The sequence below is a fragment of the Seriola lalandi genome, unplaced genomic scaffold (assembly GCF_002814215.2).
Source record: "Seriola lalandi dorsalis isolate HSWRI2012SDOR001 ecotype SW California unplaced genomic scaffold, Sedor1 jcf7180002052349, whole genome shotgun sequence".
NCBI classification, from domain to species: Eukaryota; Metazoa; Chordata; class Actinopteri; order Carangiformes; family Carangidae; genus Seriola; species Seriola lalandi.
In genome coordinates, this window is record NW_019522902.1 from 10,637 (window position 1) to 29,347 (window position 18,711).

Genomic DNA, 18,711 nt, shown 5'->3' on the forward strand with positions numbered 1-18,711 from the left:
ATGTTTTTTTGATGCAGAGCAGGTGCTGCTTGTATCAGTGAATGTGAAGAAGAGGGTAAAATGACATGTTTAAGTCTTTTACCTTTAAAAATGAACTTTCAACACACAACCTGGGAGATTTCACTGTGAACAGAAAGCTGAAAATCCCATTTGACAAGGTTGACAGAGGCAAATTCCTGTCTACAAAGGAAGACTGAATAAGAACAGGACTCGTTTTTCACATTTATGTTGGAATAAAAGTAGTTTTCATTCAAAAAGAACTGTACAAATTTATCTATATACAGTTAATGTACTTTATACTGCCTGTCTTTTCTTAGCTGCTGCTTTCTTATATTTGTCAATAGTTAAAGAAATTTTAATCAGAAATGAATGAATTTTCATATTTGAACATTAATTTCAATTATAATAAGATTGATACCACCTATGTCCGTACAGCTATAGCCCGTCAGCTCAGCTTATATTAACGACTGGAAACAGAGAGAAACAGCAAGCCTGAATTTCAAATATTTCCCAACCAGCTCTAAAGTTCATTAGTGAATTATGTTACATCTCTGTCCACTAACAGAAATTTATGACATGTGTTAAAATTTTAAACAAAGATGATGCAAATATTTAATCATATTATTTTATCATATATTGTCAAACATTGGAGAGAGCCCAGCGAGCTGTTTCCCCCCATTTCCAGTCTTCATGCTAAGGTAAGCTAACCAACGAGCTCCATGTATTTTTTTAAGTCACACCTCCTCTTTAAATATACAAATTTTTTTTTTTTCTGTTTAATTTTTCAACTTCATGAGAGTCAAAACAGAAATGTGACTACAAAAGGCCAACACACCACAGTAAACTCCCTCCCTGTGGTCTAGGAATGTTCTATATTTATATTTTCAGGTAAGGGAAGACCACACATCAGCCTCACATATCTTATCTCATCTCAGTCTCATCCAGTCTGAAAGCAAGGACTGTCAAAGGTTTACTATATACTACTATATTCTCTGCTGCCATGGTAATTTTGTTCAACTGTGTCCACAACTTTAAATCAAATTACACTAAGGATCATAAAGAATGCTGGCTTCACAACATGGAGAAAGTCATTCATAAAACCGCTGTGACAACACAGATACTTCAGAGGGTCTTTAATTCAGTTTCTATAATCCTCTACAGCCTGAATCTGCAGTTGTTAACATGAGAATCAAACAAAAACCAAAAACCCAAGGTTGAGGGTGACGTCTCATCCAAGGTAACTTAAGTGGATTGTTTGTGACTCTGGAACGCCAATAGGAGTTGAATTGTGGGTAACTGGACTATCACCGCTCATCCAAGAAGCTCCTTCAATTCAGTTCAGCTCAGCCTCTTGGATGAGAGGTGAAACGTCCTCAGGTGTCTACAGTTGCCCTCGATTTGACTTTTCTTGAATAACCATGTGCTGGATGACTGAAAATCCTCAAAGACATCGACTCTGAAACTCTTTCTGCTGTCAACCCGCCCGCACCAGACAAACATGAGGCAAATAGACTTCCACACCATAAATGACAGTACTTATTATTTTTATACTGGTTCACTTGGCATCCCCAAGCAGCCTGCTGCACTCATTATTAACTTAAGAGCTTACGAGAAACAGCTTAAGTAGCAAAGTCAATTGTTTTTGTTTGACGTGGGTGAGGGCAATCAAAGATGCATCTCCAATATTACCACTGCAGCAATCACTGATTTAAAAGCCTGAATCTCATCTGGGTATTCTTTACAGATGTTAAAGTGAAACAAATAACAGCAGTGATGAATTAAACACAAACGAAAGTAGTCTCTGGTGTGACACTTGTTAAATTAGTGATTATCAAAGCACAGGCTGTAGTTTCTCCATCGACAATCACTGGGAAGCAATTGGAAGTATACACTTATGCAGTACAATATCAGTCTGAATATTTACAGTGTTCAGATATAACTCATATATCTGTTTATTATAAGTTATGGCAAGTAAGTTATACCGCAGACTACAACAACCACATACGCTTTTAAGGATTTCATTGGCCAGTTGACACAGTAACAATGAAAATGTCAAAAAAAGGATGATAACTACTCAACAATATCAAACACCGAGAAAGACCATATGAAAGTCCAGGCTGGATTAACCATCTGTCCGGCCCCAGGGCAAAAATAAACTGATTGAAATTTGATTACACTCAACTTTATTTAGGAATATTCATTGTGTAAGCGTAACGGTGATTACCACTCAACCTGTGAAAAAGAAAAATTATAGCAATCTGTCATTTCAGAAAATTCCCCAAAACAACATGTGTTTATGTTCAGGTGAGAGAGCGCTCTGGCAGCTATTGGAATCATGGCTCTTTCTCATTGGCAGCAAAGTATGAAGTAGTGCGACTTTGTTAAACGGCCGTAAATTTGACTGATGGAGGAGGTCGGAGTGGAGCGGTGAGTCAAGAAAATTTGCCATTTTGTCAAAGTTGTTTTTGTGCCTAAATCAAACCAAAACTAAACCAGACAGCTGTCAGATCATAAAACTGGTTTGTTTTTCCAGCACAGACAAAAAAAACAGGGGCCTCATGATCAAGTAAAAATATACCCTGTGACTTAAAGGCCCTTAGCAGTTCAGTTTATATTGTGGATTAGTCGAGAATATTACCCAACAGATTTGCTAGTTATCAAATTAGCACAGACTGATTTCTACGGCCCCGGGGCCCAGTTGTCCTCTTTGCCCTACTGGTTTTCCAGCCTCGAATAAAGTAAAACAATGCCTACAATCTTTGCACACAGCACGGAGAAGAACTATATAACAGTGTGATGCACAGCTGCTTGAGTGTACGGACATGTGATTCATGTACAGGACACACAGTATATCACATTTAGTGCTCCAGTATCATTGTAAACATACTTAATAACCATGGTGACAAAAGATAATGCAAATATAATTTTCCTGTAAATCTGCCTCTTCAGCATTTTCATTATGCAAATGTTCAGTCAGACAAATGACATGATATCAAAGCGAAAGCACTGTCCTTCACATTGTTTGTTGTCTGCAATATCGCTGTATTTGTCTTCTGAGTGCTCCTTACCACAAAAATTGCATTTGAAAGCAGCTCCTGAACAGTTTGAGTGAATACAGATGAGTCTCGCATTGAAAATAACAGACAAGCAACAACAATCTGAAGATTGTACATTAAATAGAAAAACAGTAGAAGACCACCACAGATTTCTTCAAAAATCTACACCATCTAACTCAATATATAATATCAATATATAGTATGAGTTTTATTATCAGTTTCACCAACTTTCCTCCCAAGTAACAAAGCTATCAGTATGTAGTTGTCCATTGTTGTGTTTATTCATCCTCTGTTTCGTTGACTGCACTGTTGATGCGTGGGGTGATATATTTGTGACCATAAAGATTGTAAAACATCCACTAGGATCAACTGCACCGCTGTAGGCCTTTCCCGACAATCTGACAGACTCTTGCTTGTCTTTATGTTGGTGAGACATTAGCATAAGGCAGTCACTGGTGTTTTACACTGCATTTTCCAGCAATTAGAGCCTACAACGAATAGATTCAGGTCATTCTGCTCAGTCCAGAAATAGCAAAATAACAGACTTCTATTGTTCATAATTAGCAACCAGTGTTTCTCTTTAAATACTGTAAACATGCTTCATCAAACAGTGTGCTAACTGTTCGGCTCCATCATTAGGTGAAGAACGTGTCAGTCATCACCAAATACTCATGACTTACAGTACTTACACTGGCAACAGTCAGCAATGTGTAGTTATATTAGAAACACACTTTTGTCATGAGACTCACAAAACTTCTCATGTTTGACCAGCAAGAAACTGCCACTGGTTTCACAAATGCTTTCTTTTCTTTCCCAACTCAACTATTTAACAATTACATGTCAGATAACTGGGTAACACTTTCTAATAAGTGAGTTGTAATTAATGGCTTTATTCATGGTTAACATAATTATATGTAATGATTTGATAATAATAAGAATACATTTTGGGTTGCCAGGTTGTGAAGATTATACCTCAGCTGTTTGACAGACGATCTGGACCAAAATCAATTTATCGACAATTTATTCACACTTACAAAGGCAGATTAAACTTTTAAAACCAAACTTAATGACCCTTTACACCATTTATAACTGCGACTGCATACTTACCAAAATTATAACATTATTACAAAATAGAGAGGATAAACAACTGCCAATTATATTGTAAACTATTTAAAATGCCCTAATTTATTATTATTAATTGCTCATAGCTGACCTATAATGAATAACTACATTGTTTATTAACCATAATAAAGTGATTTATTACAGTTTATAAGCCCCTCAGGTGGTTCCTTATTAGAAAGTGGCTCCGATAATTATTTTAACTAGACTGACGACGTCACAACAACCTTTACAGTTATTAGGTGGAATTAAATTTCATCATGTGCCCTCAGGGAGCTGGCTAATACTCTACTAGTGAAAGACTGGTGAGTTTCACAATATTTCAGATTTGAAAGTGTTTATGTTTGCCAGTGCCACATCTCAAAAGCTGCCCATCAGTGTTGTCACTGACCAGCATGACACTGGATGTAGCCTGTAATCGATGAAGGTTAATGAAAGGTCCCTGTCCAGAGGAAAACGAGAGCCGTGTCTGAGTCGCTTCTCAGCGTCCCTTCTTGTCTTTGCATCCTTGAAGTCATTGCTGAAATTCCCTCTAGCTTTGACTCAGAGACAGTCACTTTCCTTTTTTAGCGTTCTTGCTTTCTTCTGAGCCAAAGATCTGTTTCTTTTTCTTTGCATTTTCTTTTGAAAACCTTTGACATGACCTGTGTTTTACTTCTTTGAGTCATGGTTGATATGGCTGCTTATGCTTTATGCCCAGTTTTTTTGTGTGGGATCAATTTCCGACTGTGAAAAAGTTGGGAAATATTACTTCACGGGCAAAACCATTTGACAAGCTGCTGCCTTTTGAGGTGAGCGGCAAAACATTTACATGTGTATCTACAAAATGACACATCTTTCCGATTAGACAACAGTACAGCGGTAGTTGGGGTCGTTGGTTGTACTGGAACCGTCGGTTTTGACCACCGTGAGCTTGGACGAGTGCTGGGAGCTGTGCAGCACGTTTCTGCGGCAGAGACGCTCACGGTAGTTCTGTGCGAAGATGAGCAGCATGAGCGGGTTGATGCAGCTGTGGGAGTAGCTTAGGCAGATGCTGATGTGGTAGGCGTAGACAAAGGCAATAGTTGGTGTATTGTTGCTCAGGTTGATCACCTGAATGACGTGGTAGGGCGACCAGCAGATCAGGAACACCGCGATTACCATCAGGACCATCTTGGTGGCTCTTTTTGCCCAAACGGACTGCTTACGTTTCACCCGGCGGATGGAGCTGAAAACGTGGTAGAGGGTGAGCGAGTAGAAGGTGCTGATGATGATAAGAGGGATGATGTAGCCCAGGATTGACTGGTAGAAAGTGTACCAGTACATGTCCTCAGGCCCGTCCAGGTACATCATGCAGACCTCCAGATGCTGAGGGCGATCAACCTTGGCATACATCATGACCGGGACGGTGAGGAGGAAGCTGCCCAGCCACACAAGCATGTTGATCATGATGGTCCAGTGGATGGTCCTCTTCTCCGAGGTGGGGTGGACGATAGCTATGTACCTAGGAGGAAGAAGTCACTTGTTAAGAGCTGGACTGCAGTCTCAAACACAGACGATCAAAGCAACTTGCTTTGTGAAGAGGTCATTTTCATCCTTGACAAACAATGATGAAACCAAATACCTTGTCAAAGATACACTTTACGTATTACGCACTCAGTAAAGTGATGGATGCAGCGATTACAGTACAGTAATTTATACAGGGTGACTTAGCAGTAGGAGATGAACATTTCCATTTTCAGTTTGAGCAGTTGCCCAGCCGGTTTAGTCACTATTGATCTCAAACTGTAGGACTTTAGCAGGAATTTAATGACTGCTTTGTCATTACTTACAAGTGTTACTGAAGTGGAGCAAATGACATACATTCAGTCACTGTCTACATGTTACAAGTTACTCTGTGTTCATGCCCGACCTGTCTGGGGTGATTTAACAAGCGAGTAAACCATTAAGATGTTTTCCCCAGGTTATCCTGCTAAATTACAATTATCTTAGTCCATAAATCAATAGTTCAAAATTCTATTCCTCAACAGAAGCTGATGTCTGGAGTCCTGATGTTGATGTTGATGTTGGTCTAACAGTTGAATCATTAAGTGCAGATCCAAACCCAACGTGTGACCTACTGGCGTGTTGCCTCAGATAACTTAACTTTGATACTGATATGATCAAAAACCAGACTGTCAGAGCTCCAACAAAACCCACGCTACACTGAATGTTTTATACTCTCGATTTGGAGAAGTAGCTACATCCTTTTTAGGTTTATACAGAGGGAGAATTCGTTGGCACGAGTTGTATCAACCATGTATGTGTAGATTATTGATCTCTCTGTAGCTTACGGCATTACAGCGGATAGATTCAGGTCAAAATAGGTTTCTTTTGGCAGCATCCATACTGAAAGTGTGTTTTATAGGCTTTAAACACACTTTTATTTGCCTAGACCCGATTAAAAAGCCAATATACACTTTTTATTAACACAACTAAAGTGTTAAGTTGTTATTCAATGACTGTTTTAAACTTTGATTTTACACTGTAATTTGGAAACAGGATGTTGATAACCACAAAACTGCCACGAAATGAAATTACACAGCTGAGGTTCAACAGACACAACTTTTTCCTGTATCGATTAAAACAACACTGTCTTTGTTGGCACTACCAGGAAAAAAAAGATTATCATTTTATTTGTTGCTGTTGTTTTTAAAAGATGAAACTTCACAATATTTGAGGCTAACTTTTTCACTCTAATTTGGAAGGCACTGTAAACATTAAAATTATGTTATTAGTATCTGTAGTTTTCTAACTTATCAATGTGGGACACAAACTAGACTTTTCTTGGTTTGTTTAAGTTGTCATTCGTTGTTTTTCGAGATTACAGCCTGAATTACTTGTTTTGAAGGTGTTGTGGAATTCAGTTTTTCAAAGGGCTGTTTGATCTTTTTTCCACTATTTGATGATTCATTTGAAAGAATAGATAACTTGCTGTGATGACAAGGCTGTATACTCTAAACCCATATTGGTAAAGTTATAATGATGAAAATAAAAGTAATAAGTCAATTTCTAAATGTTATTAGGAATTTATGGGTACAGACGCTGCTCATCAGAATACAACTAGCTGTTTAGTGGCCCTAAAGAAATACATTATGTGTATTATTCTGAGAACCTGTGACACTGAAGCTCTGAAAACACCTCCTTCAGCTGTGATTACCTTCAAATGGAGATGTTTATCAGTCAGACACTTGGCATAAGGACTCACTTTCATGTCCTTCATGTGTTCTGATCATAAACAGGACACGCAGATTGTTTATGCAAGGAACATTATGTTTTTATGGGTTGTGGCAGATGATTCCTGCTCTCCAATGGGGTATATATTTTTAGATGGACTGTTTAGTGGTATACTTTTAGTATAATAACTGGGGGAAGATTAAACACCTCTACTTTTATTCTTTTTATTGCTATTGGGCTATCATTGTTGTTGTTATTATTACTCGTGTTGTTCTTATTATTAGTAGTAGTATTGTTGTTTTGAATTCCAGATAAATATCGTGATTTTTCACCACCTCCTAAAAGAATAATAAGAAAACACTGACGGACTGAACACGCATCAAATCTGACATACTTCTGCATGGAGCACTTACCGATCAATGCACAACACAGTAACAATTCCCACTGTGGTGAACTGGTTGCTCACATCCACCACCACAACTGCTTTACACATAAAGTTTCCGAAGACCCACTGTCTGTCTCTGACCAGCTGGTGAATGTTGAAGGGCATCACAAGCAAGAACAGCATGTCTGCTATTGCCAAGTTCAGCACGTAGATGTCTGATACCATTTTCTTCTTGCACGCTGCCACCGCGTAGATGACCAGTCCATTGGCTATAACTCCAACTGAGCACAGGATGCCGTAAATGGAAGGGAATATGTGCATGAAAGTGGTGATGTCGATGTGGCTGTAGGATGAGGGAGACTGGCTCAGACATGACGGGTCAGTCAAGTTGTCTGTTTGGTTGTTTTTACACGATATGCCCGTGTCGTTCATCTTCACGTCCTCTTAATAATCGCCTCGGTGTGGTTGAAGTTAAAGCGCAGTCCGGTCTCCAAACTTGTGCGGAAAAGTCACGCACTGTCCAAGAGCGCGTCTTCTTACCTTGAGTTCGTCTCAGCGTGTTTTCCCCCTATAAAAGACCAAGTGACTTGAAAGAAGTAAACGTGGAATAAAATCTGACTACATGAGCAATGACGGTCTCTGGAACACGTTCATCTCTGGAAGCAAATTGGGATCTGCTGTGCGCTTTACCAAACAGTGTGCGCCTCAGTGGACAAGAGTTCCCTCCCTTCAAAGATCATTAGCTGTGTCATAATAAGAAGAAGCAAATCGAGCCTGGGAGCCACAAATCTTGACCTGATTCACATCTTGATAACGATTTGAAATTAAGGAGAGTAAAGAAACTCTTGTTGTGATGCATTTTGAGGCAGTTACTTCAATATAACGGATGCCCGTGTATATACAATCGGCAGCATGTTTATTGTATAGGCTACTTTGATAAGAATAAAGCTCATTCTGTAGTGTGATAAATACAGATGGCAAAGCCTTTCACGTTTAAACTTTAACATAAAAAAAATCAATAAAAACTCAGAATCAATAAGATAAGTATGAAACTTACCTCCTTAAGGTTACTTTAAAGGGTTTAAGTCACTGGGAAGATGAAATATGAGGGGCACAAACATCTGTAAAATTGAGACACATGGTTCAATTACTTTTACACAAAAAGACATTTGTGTTTTCATTTCAATTAAAACATACATTTCCAGTGGGCTTTTAATGTCTCCCCTTTTTCTTTTCTTCAAATGATGATTAGATTCAGCTTTAAGACATTGAGCTGATCACTACCAATTAAGTTTTTTAATGGTGAATACGACCTCAGGGGGGATCCTTAAACCCTATACCAAAGATGTGATTTTCTCTTTATGGAGCTTTGTTCTGACATCACCAGGAGGAGCTTTGATCCGGGGTTTGAAGCAGCTCAGGAGAGAGGGCTCTGCTGGGATCTGACCACAGGTCAGCAGGAATATATTTAAGCTTTCCACATGCTGGTTTCAGGTGCCGTTTGTTCATTCCCTGTGATGGCTTCTTCCTGTTTCAACTACTTTTCAAAGTGCACAATAATATAATTATTTTCACACCAGTGTTCATAGAGAATAGGATACACTTTGTGACTTTTCTGACTTTTGTCGCTGTTCAAGAGCACACATGCTTTAATGAGCTCTTTAAACTCAGCTCTGTCACTTATTGACAGCAAAAGAAAATTCCACCCTGAATGAAAATCACATTTTTTATTTATGTTTTATCTTCTTGATCTCTTCAATTTAGATCTGTGAGCAAACCCCTCGTTCCCAGAGATGGAAAGTGTAATTGGTGTCATCAAGAGTGTCTGTGAAGATTATATCTACAAGTTAAAAACATGTTGAGTGGCAAAACGTCTGCAAGACCAAAACAGCAAGTCCAATGGGTTTTGACCACCGGATTACTGAACAGACCCACCAAACATAGGCCTTGAAAAAATGTCTGGAAAATGTCTGTGATAGAAACCAAGAAATGACCACAGAGACACAGTAGTAGTATCAGATTAATCATAAATTCAGGGCCTGTCCTTTCTCATGATTTTGTGCTGCCTGTCTTTCCTATACTGGTATAGGAATAGGAAGTTTCTGCATCTTGTTGCACTCTTCCTCGACATCTTCACCTTTCTGCACTCCTTCCTGGCTGAAGAAGTTTTGATCTGGATTTGAGCTGATAAATCACTGTATAATTAGTTCATTTGCTTGCTACTGCTGCCTCTTACTGCTGTGGAAGAAAAGACTGTTGAAGTAATTGTCTACTGTGCAATTTTAGTTTCCACATGCATCTGTATAATAATGTGTGCAACTGATAACTGATCTCAGAACGGTGGAGGCTGAGTCAAGGAAAGCTTAACAAGCATAATTGCCTGTAGTCACCCATCAAATATTTTAGGATTATCCACAGTGTGTATGTGCAAGTGTCTTAATTATGCTGCTCACCCCTTCTGCATGACTAGCCCCAGTTTTTGTAAAAAGGACACAGCCACGCCCACAAAAACATTAGAAATCAGATATACAACAGCTGGTAGTCAACCTGGCGTCCAGAGACAACACTGTGGCCACAACAGGGCAGTAAATTACAAATGAATGCCAACAGGCAATAACACAATACTGTTCTGAGATGTAAGGAGAGATATCGCTTTTTTAATTTTTAGCTTTAACTAGTCAAGCACTGTTGACATCACACCACATGGTCCCAACAGAAAGACCACAAAGAGACATACAAATATACACAAAGAGAATAAAACCACAACAAAGTGACAGCAAAGAGATGCAAAATGAGCAATGAGACAGAAAATCACCACAAAGGACAAAAAACCAGGTTCATCACTTTGTAGTGTCCCCTGGAAACACTTCTGCTGTCGTTTGTGCTGCTTGCAGTGTGTTTGTGTATTTGATTGTGTTGTGAGTATTTGCAGCACATGTTGAGAAATTGATGAAGATGTGTTCTGAATTTTCTTGTGTTTTGTCTATTTATCTACATGTTTCTTAAGTTGCAGTGCGTTGAGCTCTCACTGCCACCCCTCCATACTCGATAGCGTGATGCTCCCAGCGACTCGCTTCACAGTAGGGATGGTATTAGCCAGGTGATGAGCAGTGCCTGGTGTTCAAACATACTCTTCGAGTTCTGTTCACAGAGCTCAATTTCTGTCTCATCACACAAGACAATATTTTTCCTCATGCCCTCAGAGTCCTTTAAATTATGTTTGGCAAACCTGATAGTAAAGTTAAAAAAGTACTAAAGACTCGATTGATGGAGTGCTGCTGAGGTGCTCGTCCTTCCGCCAGGTTATCCAATCCCTACAGAGGACTTCTGAAGCTGTGTTAGAGTTTGACTGGACGGCCAGCTGTAGGAAAAACCACGCTAGTTCCAAATTTCTTGCATTTCACAGTTATTACAGCATTTTCATCGCTGAGGTTCACAGAGAGTTTGTTGGACTTCATAGCTATCTCTTTCTCAGATTAAATCGAAGGCAACTGGACTTGTATTTGTCTGTGGAAGACGTTTCGCCTCTTATCCAAGCGGCTTCATCAGTTCTTATGTATTGGTCTCTCTAGGTCTCTCTAGTCCGCACTAGTCTGACTTCATAGCTTGATTTTTGTCCTGACATGCAGTGTGAACTGAGGGACCTTATATACACAGGTGTGTGCCTCTTTGAAATATATCCAATCAATGAAATTTGCCATTGGTGGACACCAATCACATCCTAGACACATCTCAATCACATCTCGGTATTTTATTGTTTGTTTGTTTGACAGAGGTATTGGCTTTGCTAAAGTATTCTTGAGTAAAGAAAATGAGACCAAAGGCTAATCTATTTTTGTCTGTACTTATTCTGGCATGATGCCCTCAACAGTTATTAGATGGATCGCCATGATATTTCGTACAAACATTCAAGTCCCTTTATGATGAATTGTAATAACTTTAGTGATTCCCAACTTTTCATCCACTGCTGCTATCTGGTCTAAATTTCAATTTGACTAACTTGATTTATGACCAAATACCAAAACTATTGACATTACCATCATCATTACTATACTTTTTGGTTAGTGATAATTTGCTCATGTTAGCATGCTAACATGCTAAACTAAAATGGTGAACATCATACACATTACACCTGCTTTACATCAGGATGTTGGCATGCAGAACATTAAGCTTAAAGCACCACTGTGTGTAAGTAGAGCCTCAGAGTTGACTGAGAGTTGTTAGCATGGCTAGCTGGTACTTGAAGGTGGTACCATCATCATACTAGAAGGGCACTCCCCTAAGCCAACATCAAAAAAAGATACATCAGACTTCAGAGAAAAAAATTCAAATTCATAGTAAATGATCCCATTCATCCACGAGAGTGGTGTAAATCAATTCAGTACTTTCTGTGCAATCCTGCTGACAAATAAACAGACAATGAAAACATGACCTCCATGGCAGTGGTAGCTATTGTGAACCTGATTTAGATGATGCCGCTGTGAAAAGAGAAACTGATTTTGATGAATAAATTAAGGAGGAAGTTGAATGCTTTCCCAGAGCAGCTCCATGTTTTGTCAGTTTGAAAGTCAGGACCAATGACAGCTCTGCAAATGGTGTGTTCATCCACTCATGTCTGAGACGAGTTCATGCTGATTTCTCAGTGAAGGAGAACAGTGGTGTTGAGGGAATAATGATACAAAGCTTTACCATGAAGGGACTCATAGGGTTGCCAAAATCATAAAATGTTAAATTCAACTGACAGCAGATTAGACCTTCTGTGGTGCACATTACATTCGGTCTGTCAGATTCACACTTATTAAAACCTTTCATCTCCAACACCCAGTTGTCTGGAAAATGCGGCATAATTGCAGGAGGATGCTTAAGTCAAGTTTTAGCTCATAAAGACACCTGGAACATTTTCTACGAACTGGAAATGTCTTTGTGCTAGTAATAATTAATTTAAAAGGTTCCCTTTTGCTACCATTTTCATTACTTTTGTATGTTTTTTATAATTGTTTGTTCTTCTTCAGAGAAATATTCAATTTGTCCACGCTTCACGTGATTGCCTGTTTCTTATAGTGAACTCATATATGAGTTATTTAAAGCTACAGTGGTAGCCCATAACAAGCTTAATGTTAGTCATACATGCCATTTGTGCAGCCTGCTACTGCAAAGACAAACTTGAACTGTCTTCATCAGACAGTACAGTTGGTATTAGTGTAAATAGTAGTGGGCCACAGCTCTAAACCTTGAAAAATTTGGCTTTTGTCTGCTACAAATCTCCAGACCTGGGCAGTACTCGTTTCCTTCCTTCAACAGCTGCCAGCGGGAGTACTGGTGCGAGACAGGGTTAGTGGGGTCATATCTCCCATCTGCTCTGTGGCCGACAGTGGAGGACGGTGCTTGCCCAGGTCAGCTCCTGAGTAAGAAGGTGTGCACCTGTGTGAATGTAAAGCAGGAAAAAGACCATGAGCGTTCAATAAAACTCTAGCCTGCATCAAGTGAGGAATAAACATGAGGGTAAAGTGTATGGATATTTATGGGCAGTTTCAGGGTATAAATCTAACCCAAAGTAGGTTTAAATAGTGAATAGTTGATTTTAGTTTTAAAAAATGGCTTTTCAAAAGACATCTTGAATATGGATTTGTTGCTGTCGGAGAAAAGAGTCCTGGACTATGTAGTAGTAACCACCCTCAATATGCTAGTGTTCATTAATAAGACCACACCGGCCTCAGGCAACTCATAAAAGCTGGAACAGATCACAATATGGAGGCATCAGAGAAGTAAAAACAGGCACAACAGCAGAAGCAGAAAAAATATGCAGTGACAAACACAAAGGGAATATTAGTTTTATTCTTTGTGATAATAATGCATGCCCAAGCTCAAGCATCGAATTGATGTCCAGGAAAATAATTTCAGCAAAATGATTGCGTGGGTTATTTCTGTCAATAACAATAACAAGTTGTTTACTGAAAAAGTCATGCACGTGCTATCCATGTGATAAGCAGCATTATTCTGAAGTGGTATGTTCTTCCTTGGAGTTTTCACTTCGTCCTTCACTTAGTCCAGGAGAAAGCTTTGGCCTCCTTCAGTTCAGTCTGTGTCGTCTTGTTTTCATTCTGTCTCATCTTGTTTTCTGTCTCGTCTTGTTTTTATTTATTTGTTCTTTATTTATTTTGTGTTTCTTTCCCTGTAAAGTGGCCTTGGGTAGCTTGAAAGGCGCCATTAAAATCCAAATTATTATTGTTATTAAAACTAGTGTAAATGTAGTTGTCGGACAGGCCAACTTTGAATTAGTCTGCCTTAGGGGTATGACAATTCTGAAACAGTGACCACAACACAAATGTCCGCAGTCTCATGTCACGATACTGGAAGATGGAAGCACACCTGTCTGGGAACATTTTGGTTATAACCCACTCCCTGAAAAAAAAAAAAAAAAAAACAAACAAAAAAATCTGGCTTGAAAGGCCACTTTAGTTTAGAACTAGTCCAAAGCAGCTTTCAGAGTCCATTTACTATCACATACTGTATGCATTTGAAGGTTTTTTAATTGTTCCTAGCTTTGGTTTGGCTGGAAACGAGAAGAGGGGGAGAGATGGGGAATCACATGTAACAAAGACAAAAAAACTCTCCCTTGACTTCTATTGAGTGTAAATGGTGCATATTCCCAAATGTGTGCATTTACTTAAAGGAATACTTCGACGATTTGGGAAATATGTTCTTTCTCTTTTTTCCAGAGTAAAAGCAGCTAGTTAGTTTAGCTTAGCACAAAGACTGGAAAGAGGGGGAAACAGCTTGCTTAGCTCCACAACAATTTGCAGCTTCACAGGAGGGTTATGTGTCAGACCATTTCTTAATCTAATTTCTGCCTGGAACCCGAACGGCACTGAGAGCGCAGTAAATGATCCAGCATTGATTCAATGACGCATAAATGTCAAAAAAAATGTAGAAAAAGACAATCTCATCAAAGACTGTACTGAGTCTCTCTAGCACAGGTCAAAAGGCTTTGGCGTACTCCGATGTCACTGTGGTGACTGAACCTCCTCCTCTCAGTCCTGATGAGGACTCATTTAAGTGACGAGTATAAACGATAGCGTTAAGGAGTTTGCACTGATTTCTAGTCGGATCATCACCTCAGGCAGAGAGGGAGGCAGGGTGGTTGACAGCTCTTTCTTGCTTTATGTGTGCACTAAATCTGTCTGTGGGAGGTAGCATTTATATAAAGGGTTTGGTGTATGGTAGAAGTGATGCCCTGTCTTTAAACAAGATTTTGTACTTTTGCGTTTACTTCATTACCACTGTTGTACACTGTATACGCAGCACACAATAAAGCTATGGGTCTATACTGGGGCTTTCCCTCCGGGATTTATTAAGATTTGACAATAGTTACCTTTAATAGAGAAAACACGAACACTGATCAGTGACTTGCCACAGCAAATAATTTTCTCTCTCATCAAGAAACACTGACCTGAGACCAGCTTGTGCTCCTCGCCCATAACTACCCTCTGTAGACATGCGACTGAAAACTATGAGTGATAAGCACTGCCTGGGTTGAGTAGTAAAACGAGAAGCACTTAACTAAATTTTCTAAAAATCTTTAATTGAATAGGTGCTGGTGTGCCTTAGGCTTATAATTATATAATGAGAATGTGAACTGAAATGACACAGTTGCCACAGTGTCTATGTGCAGTACAGAAAGGGTCTACATATACTAACATTCATTAGTACATAATGACCATAATATTCATAAATATATATAATGGATATATATATATATATATATATATATATATATATATATATATATACGAGTATATAATAAATATTTTTCTGATTTGCCGCAGATGTCAGAGCAGACTTGTTGTCATTTATTGCGCAGATATAGTCATTCGTGAGTCACAGATATACATTTGCCTTTGCCAGACGTTCATCTGAGCCGGTCGTAAAGCATCTGTTGTTGTTACAGTCAAGCACAAATCCAGAGAAAAAAACATGAAGACTCATAAATGAAACAGTGGCCTGCCCTGTCTGGTTCAAGGTTAATAGTATCACATGGTTCAGATGTCAGATGATTTTTTGATAAGATAAGATAAACATCTCAATAAATGCTCCGGGCCTTTGCTAATATTAATTGCATGGTCTGGTCAGTGTTTAGTTTATATTTAACACTAGGAAAGACAATGTGAAATATTGTGTTCAGAGGGGTTAAGACATGATAAACACAACGGGAAAGGTCAAATGAGCTGATCTAGGTTCAGTATCATGATACATGCCTGCAGTGTTGTTGTGTTTTACCACTGGTGTGTAGCCCTGTTTACAAATCTGTGTTTAGCTCTTCACATGTACAGTACATGAACTGTATGAGCAGTGCAACACTGTCAGCTATATGAGGAAGCTCTCTCTTCAGATTCATCTCAGGTTAAACCTAATGTAGATTTCACACATAGAAATAAAACGTAATCCTGAAACTATAACAAAACATTAGTCTTGAACAACACCATTGCTCTGATGTTTTTTTTCTTCTGTCATAACACATAGACATAACATCCCCCCTGTAGGTGCCCTCCCACACAAGTTGTCTTTATAGTGTACAATTTATTGTGATTAAATGGTCGATCACATTATGACTCACTCCCAGTGGGGCAGTATCTATCAATATGAATGGGCAACAGGTCAACACATGTCAGAAAAATCTTTTCATGCAGTGATGCACATCATCAGATTGTAGACTTACGCAATTTACGCTCAGTTCAAGTTAGATTACTTAATGTTTCTTTAAATCAAAACCCAATGAGCTTCGATAGGCGATTCTCCTCAAAATGAGCCTGACCGTAGTGTTTGTCCTGATATGCTTGTTTTCTTCTCCACTGACTGCTGGATGACACAGATCTTGTGGAGGATCTTTGGACAATCATATGATCTCCTTCTGCAGCTCCTCAGGGGAATCAAGCAAGAAAAATTCACATAATGCGGTGAACCCATTCCATTATAAAGTAACCACACATCTACTCTGATGGAAGGACCGATACACAAATATCTCACTTTACTAGGGACTCATTCTCAAAGCATTAATGGTCATAACAAATTTATATTCTCCCACAGGCGTTTCACAAAATTCAGATTTGGTGGCATTTTGTTGGCATTTAAGCTCATGCAAATAGCCTCTGGTTTTACAACAAGAAATAATAAACATGTTCATTAAGTCAAGAAGAATATTGTTTTCAACTACTGTATGGCCTTTCTGTTTCATTACCTGAGTTGGAAAGCAGCAAACACGGGATTGCAGCTAATGTCTGTTTCATCCAGCTCAGACTCATTAGATGTGTGCGTTCTGGAGTTGAGGGTCCCCGCGTGCTGAACGTGGCCGGGGATGTAGATATTTGGTGCATCTCTGCTTACCTTCAACGTGCACAGATTAGACAGCAGACCGGTGCTTATCTTGTTTAATGTGTAATGCTCTTTCAAAAACATTGGTTTAGGAAGATGAAAGCAGAGTTCCCTCTGTGAGGCTTATCTAATTATAGACAAGAATCGATTATGTTTGTCAAATTATGATTTGTGAAAAATTGCCTCTTAGCAAATCTCAGAATGCCAATTTCTAATCTTTTTAAGAAAGCATGAACGAATTCCACATTAATTGGCTTTCTGCTGATGTCTTATTACAAGCACTACACCATTCAGGATGTAACAGTGGGATATGTTATGAATATATCGCAAAGAAAATGTCTTTCAGCTTCATATTCTTCACGACAGTAATATGTAGCATAACATATAGAAGATAAGATAATAAATTGAAAAACAAACTTTTGTAGCAATGAAAACATTAGCTGTATTTTGTTCAGAGCCACAAGGAGATTGGGTCAATCTCCAGGGAAACTGATGCATTTTATTGTGAAGAAAATTCTGAAAATTGATTTTTCATTTGCATTCACCGTCGTATCAACAACCATTTTAAGAGAGTGACTTTAGACTTTATAAATAAGTGTCTATGCGATAAGGAAAAGCTGTATGGAGTTCAGTCTTTTTTTATTTTGCAATTTTTTCACACGATTTAACATATGACGTTTGTTTTATGAACTTTACAGTCACATTACAGATTGAGTTGCATTATATAATAAGAATGATATACACTTAAAAAAAGAGATTGAGCTGTTCTTGACTCTCATTTACATATCAGATGATTTATATTTTTCCTTGTATTTGTTTTAAGAATCTTATCTGATGGGTTTGTGTTTTCCTTCACAGAGGTTTGAAGTACTGATAGTAAAACAATGTTCTCCAACCTTGTGCCCTGTGCAGCTATTTCTGTACCGACCCTGAATCTTACAGTAAAAGCATGAGACTTGTGTTCAAACAACTGATGCATCTGTCTCAAACAACAACATTATGAAAATAATAACAGTATTACAAAGTGACTTCTTCCTCATTGAGTGTGTGAATCGTTTTGTCTACTCCTTCTAACACCTTTGTTAATGCTACTGTTTCTCCATGAACCTCAGTGCCACATCCTCCTTCTCACTCTATCTGGTTCCTTTATTTCTTTGGAACATCTGAAGGAACAAAACATAATTAGTAGTGATTTTCCATTGATCTTTCACTTGTTCCATCACCCATTGATAAAAACCTTTAAAGCTTTTCATTTGTGCTTGAAGAACGGCACTCTCTAACTATTCTGTGCTATAATGCATCTAATGATTCCAATAAGGAAAATACTCTCGGCTCTTCAAATTAATAATGTTCAGTTACTAATAGCACATACTGATGAAAGCTTAGTGTAACACCAGATCTCAAATGTAGAACCACAGAGTATGTTTCAAAGGCTGAACAAATGTGGTTAACACAACTGTAAAAAATATTGTAATGTAAGAGGGAACATAATGTGGCAAATGCAGACAGCTGATTGCATCCGCACTGACTGTGAGGAGGTCCAGCTGGTCAGGTGATGAGCTGAGGCAGGGACTCATTAGTGGCAGC

At 38.7% G+C, this 18,711-nt stretch overlaps 1 protein-coding gene across 1 annotated transcript; it reads right to left on the bottom strand.

Annotated features, from left to right (window-relative positions):
• Positions 1-1,118: 1,118 nt before the first annotated feature.
• On the bottom strand, positions 1,119-8,433 carry mchr2b (melanin concentrating hormone receptor 2b). The gene is made up of 2 exons (XM_023400407.2): positions 7,784-8,433; positions 1,119-5,658 (listed from the first exon to the last, which is right to left on the bottom strand). The coding sequence occupies exons 1-2, from the start codon at positions 8,185-8,187 to the stop codon at positions 5,019-5,021; spliced, it is 1,044 nt and encodes a 347-aa protein (XP_023256175.1). The 5' UTR covers positions 8,188-8,433; the 3' UTR covers positions 1,119-5,018.
• Positions 8,434-18,711: the final 10,278 nt, after the last annotated feature.

Bases quoted from the DNA above. Each gene is read 5' to 3' on its own strand.
- mchr2b (XM_023400407.2), bottom strand. From the start codon at position 8,187: ATGAACGACACGGGCATATCGTGTAAAAACAACCAAACAGACAACTTG. The intron at 5,659-7,783 runs GTAAGTGCTCCA...TCTTCCTCCTAG, and splicing joins ACTGTGTTGTGCATTGATCG to GTACATAGCTATCGTCCACC.